The following is a 21,811-nucleotide window of genomic DNA, read 5'->3' on the forward strand; positions in this document are numbered from 1 at the left end:
GGGCCGGACTGCGAGGCCCACGCATGCGTAACGACAGAGACAGAGAGCGAGCGCGATTGCAGACTAATAGAGTAGCATTGTAGTGGAAGCAACTCTCTACATTTGGCACTCTCTACATTTGGCGTAGTCGGCAGGATACGAACGACCCACAGACATGGCGGTAGCGAAGGCGGGCAGAGCCCCTAAAGAGTTTGTTCCTGATTATGGACACAACGTCGCCAGTGAGTTCGAACTGTGGCTAGAAGACGCTAATGATTATATGACTATATGCAAAGTGACAGACCCCGCAGAGAAGAGAAGCCTCTTTCTGAACTTGGCTGGACTGAGTATCAGACGAGTCGTAAAAGGACTGGCTATCCCGGATGTGGTAGGAGAAGAGGGAGATCCATACAAAGCAATGACTGACGCAGTCCTAGCGCACTTCCGTCCATCCGTGAATACAACGTCTGAGCGACACAAGTTCCGCCAATTAAAACAACAAGGCCAAGAGACCGTGACAGCGTTCGTAGGACGCCTACGAGCCAAGGTAGAAGCATGTGAGTTTGAATCAACGCGGGTAGACACGATAGTGAACGGACAGATTCGAGACCAACTGATTGTTGGGCTAAGAGATAACGATATTCGAAGGGAACTACTGAAAGAGTCACAACTCACCTTGGCTCAAGCAGTGTCAAAAGCGGTGGCATGTGAGTCATCTATAGCTGACAGCTCCCTGTATGAGGAAGTTCCACCGCCAAGCCTAGCAAACAAAGTGAGTCAATCAAATCCATTGAGTAAAGGAAATGCTGGGAAGTGCAGATACTGTGGTTGCCACCATACTAGAGGGAAACAACATTGCCCGGCCGCAGAGAGTCAGTGCTCCCACTGTCACAAGATGGGGCACTTTGCTGCCGTGTGTTTCCGTAAGACCAAGATGGCAGTGGCACGTGCAGTGGACCAAGAAGGACTCGGCCTAGAAGCGGATGAACAGACAAATCGGGTGACTGAGGATTACGACACGGTGTACAAGACAGGGAGTGGGCAACAGTCGAAACACTTCACAAGGACACTAACAGTCAACGGAAAACGTTGCAGAGGCCTGCTGGACACGGGGGCAACGAGAACCCTCATCACCGCAGACGTAGTGGCAGCAACACGACCAAGCCACACAGTTCTTACGGCCTATGACGGCACGCCGGTCACAACACTCGGAGTAGCAGATGTGACCATATCGTCCGGCAACAAGTCTTGCACATGCACGTGCTTTGTGGTCCCAACAGAACAAACTGTACTCTTCGGCCAAGACGTTATCATACAGCTGCAGTTGTTGTCAGTTGCGGACGTGAATGTAGTCAAAGTCAGACCGGTGGACATCACCGTCGATCCCAAGGCAACGCCGGTCGCTCTTCCTCCCAGGCGCCATGCCTTCAGTCTACGAGAAGCTATCGAAGCGGAGATCAAGAGGCTGGAAGAACGCGGTGTGATCGAGTCAGTTCAGGAAGCCACACCGTGGGTATCGCCGCTAGTACCAACAAGGAAGGCGAACGGCACGCTAAGACTGTGCGTGGACTACAGACGTCTGAACAAAGCCATCATACGGGAGAGGCATATGTTGCCTACATTAGAGGAGATAACGGCAAAGCTGGAAGGAGCTAAAGTATTCTCCGTTCTAGACGCTGAGTCTGGCTTCCATCAGATCCCGCTGGCCCTGGATTCTCGCCCATACACCACGTTCGCATCCCATTGTGGCCTCTACCGATTTAAACGACTCCCATTCGGGATAAGCAGCGCCCCAGAGACCTTTCAACGCGTGGTCAGTGACATCCTGCACGGCACAGAGGGAGTGATGGTCTATATCGACGACATTCTCGTTTTCGGCACATCTCAGGAAGAGCACGACAGAAGGCTTGAATTGGTACTGCGGCGCCTGAGCAACGCCAATTTGAGGCTCAACTGGGAAAAATGCCAGCTTCGACAGACTCAAGTCAAATATCTGGGCCATTGGCTAACCGGACAAGGAATAGGACCAGACGCAGACAAGTTGAGGGCCATTCAGGATATGCCCTATCCCACGTCAGTTACGGATTTACGGCGTTTCCTTGGCCTAGCCACCTACCTAGGCAAATTTATTCCCCGCCTCTCACAAATCACAGATTGTTTACGTCGAATTGCCAAGCAGGAGCCATTCGTAGCCAACGCGGAGTTGAAGAACGCCTACGACACAGCAAAGAGGAGTATTGCCACAGCCTTGCAAAAGCTCGCATATTTCCGACCCTCCAGCTTGGTTCCAACGGCTATCAGTAGCGATGCTTGACCACACGGACTGGGGGCGATGCTTTGGCAGAAAGACGACAGTGGTCAATGGACCCCGGTGGCATGCGCGAGTCGGTCATTGACAGCAGCGGAAACCCGTTACTCCCAGTTGGAAAGAGAAATGCTCGGAGTGGTATTTGCAATTACACGCTTCCGTCAATATGTACTGGGACGACACATACAGGCCTTCACCGATCATAAACCGCTGGTCAACATCGTGTGCAAGCCATTCGATGACGTACCACCTCGGCTTCAACGTTGGTTGGTCGCCCTGATGCCGTATCAATACTCACTGACGTACACACCCGGCCATCACTTGGTGTGTGCAGACGCATTATCTAGGGCCCCACTGGGGGACCAACACCCGTCGCCCGAGGAATGCCGGTCCATGCGCGAATATGTGAATATGGTCTTAGAAGAAGCACCAGTGGGTATCGACGAGATACGAAGAGCATCCGAGGATGATCCTCTCATCAGCAGTCTCATGAAGAGAGTCATTACAGCGTCCTGGAGAGACCGCAACCCACAAGAAGAACCATACTTCTTAGTGCGGGAGCAACTGACAGCAATTGACGGTGCCTTACTGTTCGACAGTCGCTATGTGCTTCCTGAGAATCTCAGACAACCGATACTAAGACTAGCTCATGAGGGTCACCCAGGCCGAGATGCGTTCTTAGACACGCTGAGGACAAGAGTCTGGTGGCCCGGGCTGACCAAAGATGCGACTGCCTTCGCAGAACAGTGTGGAGTATGCTGGCGGAGGCGTTCTAATCAAGAACAAGACTTGCAGCCGTCTGAAGTTGAAAGTGTCTGGCATAAACTGGCGATCGACCTCGTGTCAATAGAAGGACATTCGTGCCTGTCGGTCATTGACTACGGCTCTCGTTATCCTGAAGTGATCCCCCTGGGCTCTACAATAGCCACAGCAGTGATCGACAAACTTATGGAGGTGTTCGCGAGATTTGGGCTCCCATCAGTCCTAGTGACTGACAATGGACCTCAGTTCATAGCGGCTGAGATGGAACAATTTCTCAAGCAGTTGAATATTCGTCACGTCCATTCAAGCCCGCGATACCCGAGATCCAATGGGATGGTTGAGCGGCTCCACCGTGTCTTGCGGGAACGGCTAAAAGGATTACGGCCGTCCATTTCTTTCCCACGACGACTACAGCAAGTCCTGATGGACATCCGCAACTCTACCCACAGGATGTTAGGGACCACGCCAAGTGAAGCCCTCTTCGGTCGTGTCCTCCTTACCCGAGTACCGTCCTATCACCACCCTGTTATGGTTAACCCCGCACACCAGCTGAGAGCGAAGGCGAAGATGGCGGATGCCCACGACGCGAGGAGAGGGGTACACCCCCTGCCCACACTGAAACCGGGAGCTACAGTGATACTGCAGGATGGACGCACAGATACCACCAAAAGGTGGCGAGTGGTGGAACAGTACGGGCGCCAGGTGGGGGTATCCGACGGCAAGCGAATTTTGCTCTGGAATCGACAACATGTGAGGCAGTATAATCGACAGCCCGAAGGAGAAGAGCAGGATATGCCCCAAGCTTGGACCCAGACACCCGCTCCCGCAGTTCGTGCGGAAACAACATGGAACAACACCCCTACGCTTGCAGACTCAGAACGCGAAGGAGAGATTACAGATCACACCCCGCCAACCCGGTCATCTATGGAAACTTGTGTGGAGCCTTCATCTAACATGACTGGGGGCAATAGCGTGGGAACAGGGAACACCGACCCGGATCCAAGATCAGGGGACGACTTAACGGAGCACCGGCACTCAGGACGGACTTTATACAAGTCAGGGACAGTGACGAGGTCGGGGCGTCAGGTGAAACTCTCGATGAAAGCGCAGGAAGCAGACATATAGGGGACGTTAGTTGTACCGCGGAGTTGAGTTGAGTTAGTAGCTTAAAAGACAGAGGGGGTAATGTAGTATGGATGTCTGGGCCGGACTGCGAGGCCCACGCATGCGTAACGACAGAGACAGAGAGCGAGCGCGATTGCAGACTAATAGAGTAGCATTGTAGTGGAAGCAACTCTCTACATTTGGCACTCTCTACAGTTGTCATTATGACAGCATATATATGCACAAATAACGGGCAAACTTTACAGTTTCCTGAGCTGCCAGATGAGGACAAAGAATATGAGGTCTGTAGGATCAGTGACAATGAAACCAATAGTGACAGTGACTAACAACGTCACTTCCGTACATGCAGAACAGATTCTGCTAGAAAGAATCTAAAGACGTAGTTACTTGGCAACGTTTGCAAGGTTTTTCAATACTGCAATAATCAGAGACTGATTATAGTTTGTAGCCCTTGTACACTGTTTGTAGCATCCCGCTAAGACAAAGTTGTTACTTAACACAAAAGCACTGATACTGTAACCTGGTTACTCCACGAGGTGTGAAATTCACCTCATTTTTATGAGTAATGAAACAGTGTCTTCCTGAGTCTTGTGAACACATGTGTTGTAATTGAAAGCACGACAATTACATAACAAATTGGAATTAGAATCGAAAAGACAGTTCTTAGGCAGTTAGAATTAGGTGGCCAAATTTATAGAGCGAAACATTAGAGCAACAAAAGTCGGCATGTGACATCTACCCAGGATATAGTTAATGGTTAATACTGGCACCAATGACACTGGAGTGCTACAAGCTGTAGCAGAATCTGAGATTACGAACATACTGTGTGCGTACTATATGCATGTAGACTACATAGTAGATTTCACTTGGACTTTAATTGATGGCTGTTGAGAATTTCCTGTAACTGTATGGTAGTTACATGTCTTGGAACTGGGACCGGTAAGATAACTAGCTTGGGAAAGTTTTGGGTATGACAGTAAGTATCTAGATATAGAATAGCTATCTAAAGAGACTATTGCTATTGCATGTCTATAGCTATGAACTAATTAATTAACCCACCTTCCCATGCACCACTTCATTGCCATAATACAATTATATGATACAATATTTAAACGTAATATGTAAACAAACACACACAAGTATTCTCTAGTGATGCACACGTAGCCAATCACTCCTTTTATAAAACTACACGCACGCACGCACACGCACACGCACACACACACACATACAGACACACACACACACACACACACACACACACACACACACACACACACACACACACATACAGACACACACACACACACGCACACGCACGCACACACGAGCACACTTTGCGTACCTTCATCCAGGTTGTGTCGATGCATGCAGGGCTGCCCCGTTGCGCTGGGACTTCTAGCTAAACGACAGGTATTCTAAAAATAGCTATATATAGATACTCTGACTTACAATTAGACATCTTTTTGATACAGATTTTTTTTGATTGAAATAATTCAAATTATCGATGGGAAGACGATTCTACCTGGAAGCAGAAGAAGACAACTGCCATCAAGGACACTAAATGTATCAGCATTATCTACATGTGTACGTTCATGACATTATCATTGACCTCTTCATTCAGCAGGAAAAAATTATATGGAATCAAGAAAACTGTTGAATAATTTAACTTGTGATTTTGTAATTTGTATTATATCATTTTGTAATTAGCATAATTATTTTGATAATAAAGGAAATTTTGCATATCGGTGTGGCAATTTGCACTCTCGCGTTACTGCATGCATATATACGAAACTCAGTCGTAAATGCTACGTAACTGCTACGTATATGACAGCAATTGAAAAGTAATTAGGCCGTAATTAGACGTAAATTTTACGTAAATGCCCAGTATATGAACTGCTTTCACAATGTAAATTGACGTAAGTTAGAGTAAATCGAGTCGTAAACCATACGTAAAACAATCGTAAATGACCCGTAATTGCTACGTAAATAACTGTAAATGAACGTAAAGTGGCCATTTACGAATAAATACGTCTATTTACGAGTAGAATTGGCGTAATTTACGGTTTCAATACGATGATCGTAAATTCGATTTACTTGCTATTTACGTCGATTTACGAGCGTGCGGGCTAGTAGTGAAGACGCGTGAAAATTATCATGGCCATCGTCACGTCGTTCACGTCCGTCTCGTACAGCTGTAAGAGTTGGAGAGTGCCGATTCGAGGCGCAATAAATGCGAAACTTTATAGTCCACGCGACCAAATGGGGTAATTCGGGGGTATTTCCACACGCTAGGCAATTCCGCACACTTTTGAATTCAATTACTTCTCATTTCTTTCAACGGAGACGAAATGGAACGTGTGAGCACTCGCTGGATAGCTTATCGTTCTGCGCTTTAGGCAGCAGCAAAATATCTATGTTTGTGTGCCGGAAAAATTTTCTAGCTAGTGTTTTTCATGCAAAGGTGAACATCACGTGTAGAACAAACCGTCTAACTTTTTAGCTAGCAAGTTGTTTGCTGACTTCATACTTTCCAAAGATAGACACACCACTATTACTGCTCGTGCATATCGTGGAAGATAAATCACCACCTGAAACTAGCCGATCACGGGAAACTTCTCGTCATCTATGGAATCCTAGTAAGGTGCAAAGTGGATATCATATCATTTCATTGTAAATTGCTATATTTACTAAACAAAAGACCATCAAAGAAGCAGACATGGGTTTTTGAACGGTGCAGAGCCTGAGAGGAGAAGTAGAAGACAAAATCAGTATCATCTAAAGCAGACCGTAGCTAGCATTCGCAGAAAACCTACAAAAACTTTGACTTTGACTTTGCTATATGTATACTCAAGTCGTAATTCTAACCGTTAGTAAACTATACACCAACAAGGTGTCGTGTTTGCAGCCACCTGAGGGAGAAACGGCAACTGTGCGAAATAGCCCACTGATATTTGACTCTAGTGCAGAAAACGTCCAACCGCTTGCTTGTATAGTTGTATGGTGCCAAGAACAGCCGTCCACGTATACTACAGTAGCAAACGAAGAAACCATACGCAGGTAAACGTGGGGCGCAATCTCTTGCAAAAGATGCAGGTCATCTAACTAAAAAGTGTGCGGAATTATCCCGGATTACCCTAGTCCCTGCAGGTGGCCGAAACCAAATAAGCGCTAGTTAAACGGTTTCGAGAACCAAATAGGAGCGAGATAATTGACCGCGACCAAATAGTCCCCACGACCAAATAGTCCCTGTACAAGTGTTGCAAGAGCAGTTTTGGCTTGTGCACCTTGGTGTCCCAGCAAACTCAAAAGCAATGTCCGGATAGAGCATCTATCTAGAACAGTATGAACAACTTTTAGTTAATTAATTAATAATGTAATTACAGTCTGCATAGATTGCTAAAAATATATTGTGTATAATAATAGTTTTATAGGTCTAAGGTGTTTGCACAGTTTACAGCAGGAAATGGTATTATTCATGTTCAGATTTTCTTAATTAATTTGCATATTTTCTTATCTGATCACTATGAATGGTTTCTAGTGGTTGGTGGAAATTATGAGCTGTTGAGAATTTGGTGTTCAAGTTTTTGTAAGAGAAGATGTTGGAGTTGTGACTGGCTTAAGCACTCGTTTTGTATAAAACAATGCTGCATTCAATGATGATCTCGAGGGTTATGCTAACATATCTCATCAGCTGATCTAGATCTATTATACCTATAAATCCATCAAATGCACGGCTACAGAAGAGGAAGCGAAGACAAGATTTGATTAGAATGGGTTACTGTCATGGAAAGTAGAAGGTTGAATTGAATAGTCAGTTTACATTTGCAACCTTTGAGTGGGAAGTCTCTAGGTAATGGGAGTAATTGCGGCTCTCGCAGAGGTATTTTTGCAACACCACAGTTAGGGAAAATATGGATCAATAAAGATCAATTATGGCGGTATTGGCTGCAGAAAATAACTGCAAACTACCAAAAAGGACAACTGCAACTACTGTGAATGGTTCTCTAGCAGACAATCAAGACTACCAAAACAGACTGGATTTCTATTCGAGCACTGCATGTTTTCTCTTCTGCTTGTAGACTATTTTACTACTTGAGATGGTTTATTTTGTGTGTGATATGGATATGTCTAGTCTATACTCTTCAATTTTGCAAGCCTTTGTTGAATGTGTCAGCAGCAACTTGTCATCAACGATATTTGTGAATGTTGTAAGAAATATACTGTACATATACTTTACAATAAGTCAAGAATGCCTACAATGCTTCATTTAGGATGTGAATTGCATACATTGCAGGTTATACTATTTTTAGAATGCAGTATTGTTTATATTAATATTTGGTAACGTGCGTTATTCAGAATGGCGGGTAGACAAGTCTGGAAGATCTTTTTTCTCCTCCCCTTTGCATTGTTTGGTGGTGATCTGTTACTATTGGCGCTTTTTTTGCTCAGTTGTTGCGATCTTTGGTTGTTGCTTTCAGGTGGTTTTAGGAAGAGAGATTGATGGCTCAAGATATTCAAGCTAGCTCTGTTCATGAGCTTGAAATGACTGCAAAACAAGTACATCTTAGCACAAGTGCAAAGGTTGCAGCAGCTGAAGACAGCAGTACCCGTTTCTGTGTTCTAGAATTTACAGTTATGTCAATCACACACACACACACACACACACACACACACACACACACACACACACACACACACACACACACACACACACACGGACACACTTGTATGTATGTAGTATGTATGTATACATGAATGTATGTATGCACTATGTATGTATGTATGTATGTATGTATGTATGTATGATGTGTCCCGGATATTGGGACGGTGGTTTTGAATTTCAGAGTCTCCTCTCTGAAGAACAAGTCTTTCAGTTCTTACTGTTTTCGAAGGCGGCTTCGGCCGCCTAGTCATCTCTTCACCTCTGGCCATGTGTTCACGCAGTCTATCGTCAATGGCTTTGTCGGCTGACTCAACGACCTCGGATCATCCACTGGTCTGTCCTTTCTGCCTCAAGAGTTTTCGCTGTCGGGGTAGGCACTTCCCATACTGCAAAATGCGAAATGGAAGAGACTACAGTTCGTTCCTTTCAACACGGAATACGTCTCGTGGTCAACGACAAGATGGCGCCGACTGGTCACATGACTCAATATCAGAGATTGACGTAAATAGCTTGAGCGCTGAAGTTCGAGACAATGTTCCTTCTCGTTCACGTCCAAGCCGAAAACTTGACAACTTCCAACGTGAGAAGCGACCGTGCTCTTTCTGCGGGAAACTCTTTCTTCGTCCGGATGTCCATCTTCGTTTCTGCCATTCCGCAAAGTCAGCTGCACCACCGCCGTGTCTTAGCGTTAGCGCAGAATCAGATGAAGTGTCGCCTTCGTGTTCTCCAAGGCCCGATGAAACCAATTCTCTTGGTCAGACAGTTGTTACCTTTTTGTCAGACCAGCTTACTGATCAGCATAGAGTCTCTGTAGCATCTGCTCAAGAGGAGAAGTTTCAGCGTCAACCTTCTTTTTCAGTCCATGGTAAGCCCAAGCTAAACCTACCGTCATCGGATGCCGAGTGGGAGGTGTTAAATGATTATTTTAAAGCTACCACAGTACCATCTGTCTTGTCTGCTCATGGCGTGGAATCCAAATATTCCGTTTTAGTTGATGGCATTTACAGTTCTGTCACTGAAGTGTATGGTTCTCAGACAACAGTCAAGTGTCATTCTAAACATAGTCAGCGACTCCCGAAGTTAATCAAATCTCTGTCTAGTCTTCGCCGACAGAAGAAAGAATGTAGGAGACGGTATCGTGCAGCCTTGTCGTCAGGAAGCGCCTGTGATGAGATGAAGTCACTGTCCAAGAAATGGTTCCACTTAGTTCGTCAACACAATCGTTTGCGCAAGTTGAAATTAAGTCATGACGATCATAGACATTCCCTAGATGCCAAGTCTCATTGTGATAAAGATTTTTGGCATTTTGTGTCATCAGTCTTTCAAACCAAACTGAAGTCAACCAAGTTGTTTCCTGATGTTCACAGCACTTCTGCTCATTTTCAACATTGCTATTCATCATCGCCTCATCGATTCTTCTCTCCCGACTTTCTTCCGGAGGCTCCATATCCTTCTAGTGACTTTGATGTCTCTACTATATCTATTCAAGAAGTCACACAGGTAATCAGAAAGTCTAGGACTGCATCAGCTGCATCGCCAATTGACCGAATTCCATATGTCATATTCAAGAAATGTCCATCTCTGCATACTGCACTGCTCAGTCTCTTCCAAGATTGTCACAAGAATTGCTGCGTGCCTGATCGGTGGAAAATCGGTGTTGTGAAGCTTATACCAAAGTCAAGTACTGTCGACGATCCCAGAAATCCAGGGAAATATCGGCCAATTGCGTTGACTTCTTGTGTATCCAAATTGTACACCTCCATCTTGAAGCGAAGACTGGAGTCATATCTAATGACAAACAGTTACATCAACAGTGATCTGCAGAAAGCGTTCTTACCTGGAATACCTGGGTGTAGTGAGCACCAATTCAAATTGTGGCGAGCACTGCAAGATGCCAAAAGCAACCAGCGCAATTTGTGTGCCATTTGGATTGATCTTGAAAACGCCTACGGCAATGTCCACCACGATTTGATTCATTACGCTATGGATCATTATCACCTTCCTATCCAGTTTCAACGGATTGTCAAGGACTTGTACCACAGACTTGCAATTTTTGTTCAATCACCTCAGTGGTGCACTGATCTGATTCAGTTTCAAAAAGGTGTGTTTCAAGGCGACCCTCTCTCTGTTACCATTTTCAATATGGTAATGAATCTGTACGTTGACACTGTTACTCAACCGTCTTTCAAATCTCTGGCCTACACTTTTTCCTATGCAAATTGTAACCTTATTCTTACACAGTATGCTGATGACACCTGCCTTATTACAAATAGTGTTTCATCTTGTCAATACTTGTGTCGGATAAGTGACTTCTTCTTTCGTTGGGCTCATATGAAAGTCAATGTGGCCAAATGTCGAAGCCTGGCCTTGTCTAGTCGGAAACTTCCGTATGTGTTCAACCCCTCTCTTGTCATCGGTAATCAAACGGTGCCTTTCATAGGCTCATCTGTCTTCAAATTTTTGGGCCTACCTTTCGACATACGGCTATCTGACAACGTCGTTAAAAAAACCGTCGTCGAGCGACTTGAATATCTGTGTAAAACAGTCGACTCCCTGAAGATCAGAAGACAGCAGAAGCTTAAAATCTACCGTTTGTACGTCTGCCCGAGCATGTCGTGGCTGCTGGGTTTACTTGACCTTTCCATCTCCTGGGTAGAACGACATGTGGATAGCCTAGTAACGCGTTTCCTGAAACAGTGGTCTGGACTAGCAAAACCGGCTAACCCATCCATCTTGTTTCTGTCTGTCAAAGATTGTGGTCTAGGTCTTCCCAAGCCTTCAACCAAGCTCATGACATTGGTCAGCTGCAAATTGCGCCGCTTGCTGGATTCCGGCGACTGTGTGGTCAGGCAGTTAGCAGTTTGTGAAAGCCATCACCAATTGCAGATAAAGAACCGCAAATTTGTTGCTGCTAAATTTGCTGTGGACTCGTCCCTCAAAGATATTGAACGCTCTATACTGCAACAAGTGGAGAACGTTGACCTTGACACTCTTCAGCAAAGGACTGTCCAAGGATCCTTCTTTAGGTCTGATTTCGACCAACAACAGGGCTGGTCAAGAGTGATAGGTCATCTTCCTGATGCGATTTTCAAATGGTCAGTCAATGCCATCGTAGACACCTTACCTCACAACGCTAATTTGTTTCGATGGAGGAAATCCGCTACTGATCGTTGTCCCCTTTGTTCAGGTAGGCAGACGTTGCTTCACGTTCTTAACCACTGCCCAATTGCTCTAAATCAGGGTCGGTTCACTTGGCGGCACAATGAAGTGCTCTCTCTTATTAGAGACTTTCTAGACCAGCACCTCTTGCCCAATTTTGAGCTTGAATGCGATCTTCAGAACTGCTGCTACGGGTTCTTGCTTCGGACCTTCTTCTCCACTCTCCGTCCTGATATATGTATCTTTAACAAAGAGGAAAAGCGCATAGTACTAATGGAACGTACTGTACCTTTTGACGAACTAATGACTGCAGCGGCACACAGGAAAAGCACCAAATACAGAGATCTCGTTTACAACATCCAAGATGCAGGCTATCATGTTTCGCTTGTGACAGTAGAAGTCGGTTCTAGAGGCGTTGTTTCTGACTCTTTTTTCACTTTCATCAATGACTGGACAAATACCAAGGGTCATGAATCGTCGTCTCTTTTCGATTCTATACGTCGTAAAGTAATCTGCTCTTCCTACGCCATCTGGTCAAGAAGGAACAGTGACTCGTGGTTTTAAATTGTAATGCTTATATTATAGTCACGTTTGGATAACTTGAGCTTAGCTACTAGCTGTTATTGTGCGCAGCTGTAAGAGTGCAGCTTAGGCATAGCTGTAGTTGCTCCCCTTAGGTTTGTAACCATAATAAAGGGTCTCTCATATGTATGTATGTATGTACTATGTATGTATGTATGTATGTATGTTACATCCACGGATAACCACACACACACGTGCATGCACGTATATGATATGATTATATCGGTTATTGTAGAGCTTTCATACACAGCATAACAAAATAACATGAATTCGCACAATTGGCTGTGTTCACACTAGGGTTTAGAACTGGGTTTGTAACTGCTTAGCCTGACCAATTCCTTTACAGGAATGTGGGTTAGAGCAGAGCTAGCCTCTCACCCTGCTGAAAAATAGGGTTAGAGCGGGATTAGAGCTGGGTTTAGGTTGGGTTACCGCTTGTCAAAACATTCCAGTTTATCCATATTGCATATCGATCACAGCAATGCATCAAAGAAGATTGCTCTACTTTGTTGTAGTGTGGCGGTTTTTCATTGAGCAAATCACATGCGCAGCACGACTTGCGGATTTCTTTCGTGAGAGGAGCGGTCGCAACCGCAGATTCAGACAGCTGTTGCTGTCCTACCACACGCATGTCGTCTTCCGTTGTCGCCTTACTTTGACATTACTGAGTGGTTTTGTGGCTCTACATCGCCGTCATTTTGTTCAACGTACCGTGTGGGTCAAGCCCAGGACAGAGACATGGTGGACAAAACGTAGTCTGTAGGAACTGAAGTGAACGTGAGTGGAAAGCTAACTTCCGTATCTAACTTGCATCCATATATTTCTCGTCGCAGCACTGATTTCGTGACCCTGTGCCGGTAAGCAAACGTGTTGCTGTCTGTCTCTGGAAGTTGGCGGGAATTCTGAATTCCGTACAGTTTCTCAAATGTTGAAGGTGCGATCAATGGCACACATATTCCAATGAAATGTCCTCATGACTATTCGGACGAGTACTACAATCGAAAATGTTTTCATTCAGTTATTCTGGAAACTGTAGTTGACTCTTTCATGTACTTTACTGACATCTGTGTTGGATGGCCTGGACGAGTCCACGATGCCAGGGTATTGTCCAATAGTAAGTTGTATCAGAAAGCTGAGCATTTTGGGACATGCTTTGCTGATGGTTAACCTGTAAACATCAATGGAGTAATGGTACCAGTTCTTATCATTGGAGATCCAGCTTATCCCCTGCTTCCATGGCTTATGAAACCATATCCTCAAACAGGAGCGCGTAATCGTAATAAACAAAACTTCAACTTTAAACTGAGCAGTACAAGGATGGTTGTGGAGCGGGCATTTGGTCTTCTTAAGGGTCGCTTCAGGATTCTGCATAAGCAACAAGACACTACCTTGCACAACGTTTGCCATGTTGTTACTGCTTGTTGCATTCTTCACAACTACTGTATTGCACATGATGATGAGTCGGATTATGACTGGCTCATTGACTGTGAAGATGGCAATGACAATGATGATGATGATGATGATGATGATGATGATGATGATGATGATGATGATGATGATGATGATGGTGATGATGATGATGATGATGATGAGGATGACAATGATGGTCATAATTCACAAGGCAATAGTGATGCTAATGACACAAGAGAAGCGCTATTACAGTACCTGCAGTGAAATCAGTTGACAGTAATAAGCTAAGAAAACCCAACAAGTTACATAGTGAAATTGATATTAAAACTTGTCTTTATAGGTCTTGCATGCAGTTATACTACAGTACTAAAGTTTTAGCAGAAGTTTAAGCAACCCCAAATCTATTATTAGATTAATAAAATCACAAAGTAGAACTTTTAATTGCTCAAGTGCATGCATATGTTGCAATGGTATAAACTAGTAATAAACAACAAAGTTACTGGTCTTTCAAAACTCTTAAAGCTTCAAGAAAGAATTCTTGTTGTTTTGTGCTTTGTACTTGATCTGCTTCAAGCCTTTGTTGCAGTAGCCTTTCCTCTCTCTCTCCATCTGCCGTTCCATCATTGCAGCAAATCTGTCTTCCATAGAAGACAAACTTATTTCAATGGTGGTTACAATGTCTTCAAAAACGGCAGCAGCTCTTGGACGTTTTATCTTCCTTGTTCCTGACGAGTTTGTCTTCTATTGGCTGTTCCTTTTTCTTTGGCAACACTCACACTAATGCTATCATCACAGCTATCATCAAGAATCTGTACGTCATTGCTGGGGCTACTTGCTTGAACAGGTGAGGTTGCACAAAAGTTGTTGTTGTGTCGTTACAGACTATATATTGGTTCTATTGCAGCTCGCTTACAGTGTCTACGCAATACTACACCAGACTACACAAAGCTGGCTAACCACATGCCACAGTACTATATAGTGTCATATTCTATCAGTATGCTAATGAGTACTAAGGGTAGTCCAAAGTCCCTTACTCTACTACACTCCCTTCCACAAAATCTCTCGATATCTCTTGGGGGTCTTCTATTGTTCCTGGTGGGATATTGTTGATTTTCTCTCTGTGTTGACTTCTCAATTGGTTTCTTTGTTGGCATGTTATCAGTCTGTTCTGACCGTGTTTCTGTTAACTCAGGGTGGCTAGAAGTAGTTGATACTGAGTCTTCCCTGGTAGAGTCTGTTGATGAGATGGTCTTCTCAGCACCGACTTCGGAATAGTTTCCAGCTTGTGGTGAAATCAGCGTTGTCCTGCTGGAAGACAAAGTCGTCTCCTATCAGTGCCGCTGCGTCTGTAAGCATGTGCTCCTCCAGAACCTGTTGGTACGCCGTGCTGTCCAAACGATCTTCCAGTACGTTTCACCAGAGACCTCAAACCATGCCAACACATCGATCCCCACACCATCACACTAGCCGCGTGCTGGACCGTAGGGTCACAACATTCAGGGAGAAATTCCTCACCTTTGCGACGCCAAACGTACAGAGCACCATCGTTTCCTATGCTGACTTTTGACTCATCTGTAAAAAGAACAGATTTCCAGTCATCCAAAGTCCATTGTGTGTGAGTGGTTGTCCATCCCAGTCGCAAACGCCGATGGTTTTCTGTTAGCAGTGGGTTTTTTCTAGGCCTCCGAGCGTTCACTCCTGTCTCACTGAGACGACGACGGACTGTTCTACTTGACACCTGCTTGCCGGTTTCATCAGCCGGCTGATACGATAGCAGTCGTGATGGTGCTCTGCGGTTCTGCAGTGTCATTCTCTTCAGTCGATGATCTTCCCGGATTGTCGTTGCCTTCCCACGTCCAGGTCGTTTTTCATAATCGCTGCTGCCATGGGAAAGCCGTTGCAGGCACTGATGAACCGAATTCCTGGAGCGGCGGACAGAAGCTGCGATCTGACGCACAGAATGGCCAACTGAGTGAAGGGCTTCAATTTTCCCTCGCGTTTTTGGACTCAACTGTTTGCCTCGAGGCATCGCTGCAACTCGTGAAATAGCGCACGGAACAAGACTCTGCAACTGCGTGCAGCTGAACGTTCAGGCTAACTTATCGCCTAAGTTTGGCGGTCTCAAGGGCAGCGGTTTTAGTGTAGCTGACATTTTGGCGGTAGCAGTTTGAGATTTGCTACGTAAAACGTGAACCGGAAGTGGCATGTCAATGTTCTTTTGTTGCTATAACTTTATTAGTTTTTGTCTTAGCAGGATTTCTTTGTAATTAATTAGTGTCGCATAATTTTTGAATACGTTGAAGTTTGTTTATTGATTAAAATGGCAAAACAATTCAAATTGTGATGACATGCGTGAAATCAATGCGCAAAAACAGATGATTCGCCTTTTTTTCATAATGTTGATAAGAGGACCCACAAAATTGCTTTCACTCTCTACTACAGAGCATTCTTAGATTGTATGCCAAGAATGAGCATCCAAGAGCGATGAACGTGTACAAAGACAAGAAAAGTAGGAATGGCCGTCTTCCTTCTTCAAAGCAAACTAGATGCGCAGTAGGTAGTACGTGAAGCTACAGTCTTGAACTCAAGCTATGTTACATTCTAACAATGGCGCAATCCATGAAAAAAGAAATTCGAAAAACATTTGGTTTTGCTAGAGAAAAATTCAGTGCCAAAGTTAGACTAGACACAAAAATGCCAGGTGTCCCTATAATTTTGTCCAAGTCTGTATATATATATATATATATATATATATATATATATATATATATATATATATATATATATATATATATATGTCATGACATGCCTTCGAAATACATCATAACTGCCATGATGTTTGCATAAGCACGGTAGTCATACCCATTATTGTTGAATATCTGGAAGCATTGCGTAGCAGTTGCAGCAGTGATGACGTATTCTGGGCTCTGACACTGGTATTTGGTATAATTGTATTCTGTCCTATGGAAAGCAAATATTTGTCGCATTGCCACCAGTCAGTCGGTTCTTCTCGAAGTCCAACACAATTCCTAGACCAGAATGAAGAATTATTGCAGATACTATGGAAGATTAAACCACAAGACAGCACAAATGGAACTATTTTCCATACTCGCCATCGCATTGGATCATATTTAGCTGGGTTGTTACTAAGTCACAATTCCCACAATGCCACTGTCTCTGCTTTAGTTCAACTGAAACAAAGAAACAATATTTTAGTTATTCTGATTGCAGATGCATTACATTGGAAAGTATTGCCTGTCTCCAAAAGGTGATGCCAGGCTTGGGAACTAAAATACTTTGACAGATGACTACTCTCAAAGTCTACTTCTACAATGTCGTCAGGAAGTTCTTCTGGCCTCGCCGGGATGTCAATTTTCTCTATCAGTTGACCATCTTTTTCAAGCTTAGACATGGTTGTTTCATCACAAAACGAATGTAGTACAGCTGTATATGGTCTACATGAACATACCTAGTCTCACCATTCACGTTTACAAGATAGTTGCTCGGTCCCAGTTTCTGATCGAACTACTGTTCCAGAGAGCCACCGTCCCCGACTATCTTGTCTTGTGTTCCATACTGCCACTGATTCTGCAGGTAACATCTCACGATTTCTGGATGCAGCTTCTGTTTGGCTCTCCTGTCTGTCTCGAATCTCTCCTCCAACTGTAGGTTTAACAAGACTTAGTCTTGTTCGTAAGACTCTCTCCATTAGCAATTCGGATGGCGTTTTTCCTGTTGAGGTATTTGGAGTCGACCTATACTGCAGCAGTAGTATAGATATTTGATGTCGAATAGTACGTCCTTTTGGTCGTGCCTCCATAGATCTCTTGAAAATTTGAACTGCTCGTTCTGCTTGTCCATTGCTCGATGGGTGGTACGGAGGGGTGAGTTGGTGTTTGATACCATTTCCTTTCATGAACTCCTGGAATTCTACTGACCTGAATTGTGGACCATTATCTGTCACTAATCGTCTTGGAATGCCATGAAAAGTGAAAACTCGCCTCATCACCTCTATTGTTCTACTAGCGGTTGTACTAGTGCCCATTTCATGCACTTCCAACCATTTCGAATAAGCGTCAATCATAATAAGATAGTGTTGACCTTCAAACTCCGCGAAATCTGCGTGAACTCTCTCCCAAGGTGCTGTGGGATACATCCATGGATGAGGAATACCAGCAAGCGGTTTATTCCTCTGACGTTGGCAAATTTCCCATTTCTTGCACAATTCTTCCAACGTCATGTCCAAACTCGGCCACCAGATATATATTATAAGATCTAGCTAATGCTTTCATTCGATTTGAACCTAGGTGATTTTCATGAAGATCTGCTAGAACTCTTGACTGTAATTTTTGCTGTCTTATCACACCTGTTCCCCACAGTAAACAGTTCTGTTCAACGCTAAGTTCATCTGACCGTCGTGAGTAGGTTTGTAACCTTGGATCCATGTGACTTTTCCAGTTCCATCCAGACAATGTATACTGGAACGCCTGTCTCAAAATTGGATCTGCTTTAGTCCCTTGTGCTACTTCTGCTGCTGTTACAGGTAGATTTCACAGCAATCCACATGGTACAATTCCTGGTTAGGGTCTGCGAAATTCACTTCCATTGGCAGTCGGGACAGCATATCTGCTTCCTTATTCTCCTCTCCAACCATATACTCCAGGTTGTACTCATATGCACTTAAAATTAGTGCCCACCTCTGCAGCCTTGCTGCTGCTAACGCCGAGATACCCTGTTTAGGTGCCAGAATTTTGACCAAAGGTTTGTGATCTGTCACTAGTGTAAATCTTCGGCCAATGAGGAACTTGTGGAAATGACGAACACCGGAAATTATAGCCAGTGCTTCACGCTCTATTTGGGCGTAGCCCTTTTCTGCTGATGGCAGTGTCCGTGAAGCAAATGTTACTGGTCTCTCCGATCCATCCTCAAACTCGTGACTCAAACAGGCTCCTATTCCATATGGGGATGCGTCACATTTGAGCTTGACTGGTCGAGACAAATCATAGTGCGTAAGAAAACCAGACTGTAATAACTTGTTCTTTGCTGCATTGAATGCGGCCCTGTGTTTCCTTGTCCATCTCCACTGTTTTCCTTTTTGAAGTAACTCATACAATGCTTGTAGAGTATTCGACAGATTTGGTAAGAAATGGCTGTAATAGTTCAACAGCCCCAGAAATGCCTTCAACTCAGTCACATTTCTTGGCTCAGGTGCTCCCCTGATAGCCTTGACCTTGTCTTCTGTAGATTTCAGACCTTCTTGATCTACCCTGTGACCTAAGTAAGTCACCTCAGACTGACCAAATTCACATTTGTCCTTCTTTAGCCGGACTCCTCTTTGCCTTAGGCATTGTAATACTTGTCTCACTCTTGCATCGTGCTCAGCATCAGTTGAACCGACAATCAGTATGTCATCGAAAAAACAACAAACTCCTGGTATTCCAGACAATATCATATCCATCGTCTTCTGGAAAATACTCGGTGCTGTTCGTATACCAAAAGGCATTCTGGTATAAGTAAACAAACCCTTCCTAGTATTTATAGTCAAATACTGTTGGCTTCCGGTATCCACTTCCATTTGTTGGTAAGCTTGCTTTAGATCAAGCCCGGTGAATCGTCGACCACTCGCTAAAGGAGCAAATAAATCTTGAGCATTTGGTGTGGGATACTCAATATTTTCCAAATATTCATTGATGGTTACTTTGTAGTCACCACACAATCTGATACTGCCGTCAGATTTCCTCACCACTACTATAGGTGAAGCCCACTCGCTCTGTTCTACAGGTGTCAGTACTTCTTCTTTGACTAAGCGATCGATTTCAGTATCCACTTTAGCTTGTAACGCAAATGGTACTGGTCTTGCCTTATGAAAGACTGGCGTTGCATTGGCGCTCAAAGTAATTTTCGCTTGCACTCCTTGCAGCTTTCCCATTCCTTCCTTGAATAACTCAGGAAAGTCGTGTACGGGATCCAGGACATTCAAGCTAAATAAGGATGCCCAGTCCAACTTGAGTTGTGACAACCAATTCCTGCCAAGCACTACTGGCTTATTTGCAGCATTGACGACAACTACTCTACCTCGTATTTCTTGATCTCCGTAGCGTACTGGTACTACAGCTTCTCCGCGTACAGACAATGTCTGTCCGCAATATGACTGTAATTTCACGTTGCTGCTCTGGAGTTTGACATGAGATCGTTGTTTCTCATAGGTCTCCCTGGGAATCACGGTAATAGTTGCACCCGTGTCAACAATCAGCTGTAATTCTCGTCCAGCTACAGTAATATTGAATTCGATTGCATCCTGACTTCCCAGACCATAAAGTGAATATACTTCCTCTTCTTCCACTTGTAACGTGGCTTGCTTCTGGTACTTTGTATTCTTGGTACCCGTTGCTCCGCTCCTGTTCTTGAAATCGCCTTGCTTCTTACTCCGGCAGGCTTTTGCGATATGTCCCTTCTTGTGACATAAATAGCACTCTCTTGATTTCATCTGACACTTATCAGCAACGTGCCCCTTGCCATTGCATCTGTAGCATACTTTCACATCACACTGTGTTGTCTTTGACCTCCCACTGCTACTACTTTGCGTGCTAAATGCCGTCTCGTGGTCTAATGTTGATTCGTGTCTGCGCGTGTCTCCTCGAAAAGCTATCGTTTCTTGTCTTGCAGATTCAAAAGTTTGCACGATTCGTACCGCTTTCTCGAGTGTTAAGTCAGGTTCCGCCAGAATTTTCTGCTGTAGGGCTGCTCCTCGTAATCCTCACACGAATTGGTCCCTCAACGCAACTGACAACTTGTCTCCGAACTCACTGTGTTTAGCTAGACGACGCAATTCTGACAAGAACACCGTAACAGTCTCACCTTCTTTCTGTTGTCTCTGTAATAATGGAATCGCTCGGCTATGACAATCTTCTTTGGCTCGTAATGATTTCTCAGTTGTTGAATGATGTCATCAAGCTCCAAATCTTGCGGTTGGCGAGGTCGTACCAAGGTCCGCAACAAACTGTAGATCGATGCACCCACAGACGTTAGAAAAATTGCCTTCCTACGAGCTACGTGCTCGTCTCCTATCGGTACTGCGTTTGCCAGGCAGTAAAGCTCGAAGCTTTTCTTGTATTCGTCGCTGCTTTCTACTTTTGCTCGGAATTCGCCCGTGTTTCAAATTCGCGGCTGCACTCGCCATCTCTCGTCGCCACTGTTGTGTCGTTACCGACTATATATTAATTCTATTGCAGCTCGCTTACAGTGTCTACGCACTACTACACCAGACTACACAAAGCTGGCTAACCACTATGCTCGAGTGTCCAGCCGGTCATCTCCCCCCTCGGCGGAGATAGACCGGCTAGACACATTCGCCACTCAAAGGAAACCGCTGCCTCTCTATCCTCCAATCAGGATTTTACACGTTTGGCTAGTGTTTGTACATGCACGTGTATTCACGATAACTGCTGATAGCAATGCCCGTCGCTATTGGCTCTCTACTAATGGCTTTGTACCTGAGTAGTCAATTGCTTTTACCGTCTGATATCACATTTCGTTAGCGTTTGAGCTACACCTGCATGTCGTCTTCTCTTTTATCTTCCGTTTCGTACTTGGAGGAATAGGCAGCGCATGCAAAACAACTTCTAGTAGCTTAGGGTGTCGTACGTTGCATGCATTGAACGAGTAGACGATCTACAAAGCGTGGTATTTGCACTCAACGCAGGGCGACGTGCAGAGATATGATTTGCGTACATTGCGGTCGACCTTTGGTTGGCTTCTGTGGTAAACTTTGAGTCTAGCGCTCTTAGAACGAGAAACAGACAACGAGAAGAGCTGGAAAGAGT

General features: G+C 44.6%; 2 protein-coding genes across 2 annotated transcripts; one reads left to right on the forward strand and one right to left on the reverse strand.

The window, feature by feature from the left end:
- Positions 1-46: 46 nt before the first annotated feature.
- LOC134176979 (uncharacterized protein K02A2.6-like) lies at positions 47-2,293 on the forward strand. The gene has a single exon (XM_062643680.1). The coding sequence runs from the start codon at positions 155-157 to the stop codon at positions 2,291-2,293; it is 2,139 nt and encodes a 712-aa protein (XP_062499664.1). The 5' UTR covers positions 47-154.
- Positions 2,294-17,463: 15,170 nt separating this feature from the next.
- LOC134176982 (uncharacterized protein K02A2.6-like) lies at positions 17,464-18,228 on the reverse strand. The gene has a single exon (XM_062643682.1). The coding sequence runs from the start codon at positions 18,226-18,228 to the stop codon at positions 17,464-17,466; it is 765 nt and encodes a 254-aa protein (XP_062499666.1).
- Positions 18,229-21,811: the final 3,583 nt, after the last annotated feature.

Source organism: Corticium candelabrum, chromosome 3, assembly GCF_963422355.1.
Source record: "Corticium candelabrum chromosome 3, ooCorCand1.1, whole genome shotgun sequence".
NCBI classification, from domain to species: domain Eukaryota; kingdom Metazoa; phylum Porifera; class Homoscleromorpha; order Homosclerophorida; family Plakinidae; genus Corticium; species Corticium candelabrum.

Bases quoted from the DNA above. Each gene is read 5' to 3' on its own strand.
- LOC134176982 (XM_062643682.1), bottom strand. From the start codon at position 18,228: ATGACGTTGGAAGAATTGTGCAAGAAATGGGAAATTTGCCAACGTCAG.
- LOC134176979 (XM_062643680.1), top strand. From the start codon at position 155: ATGGCGGTAGCGAAGGCGGGCAGAGCCCCTAAAGAGTTTGTTCCTGAT.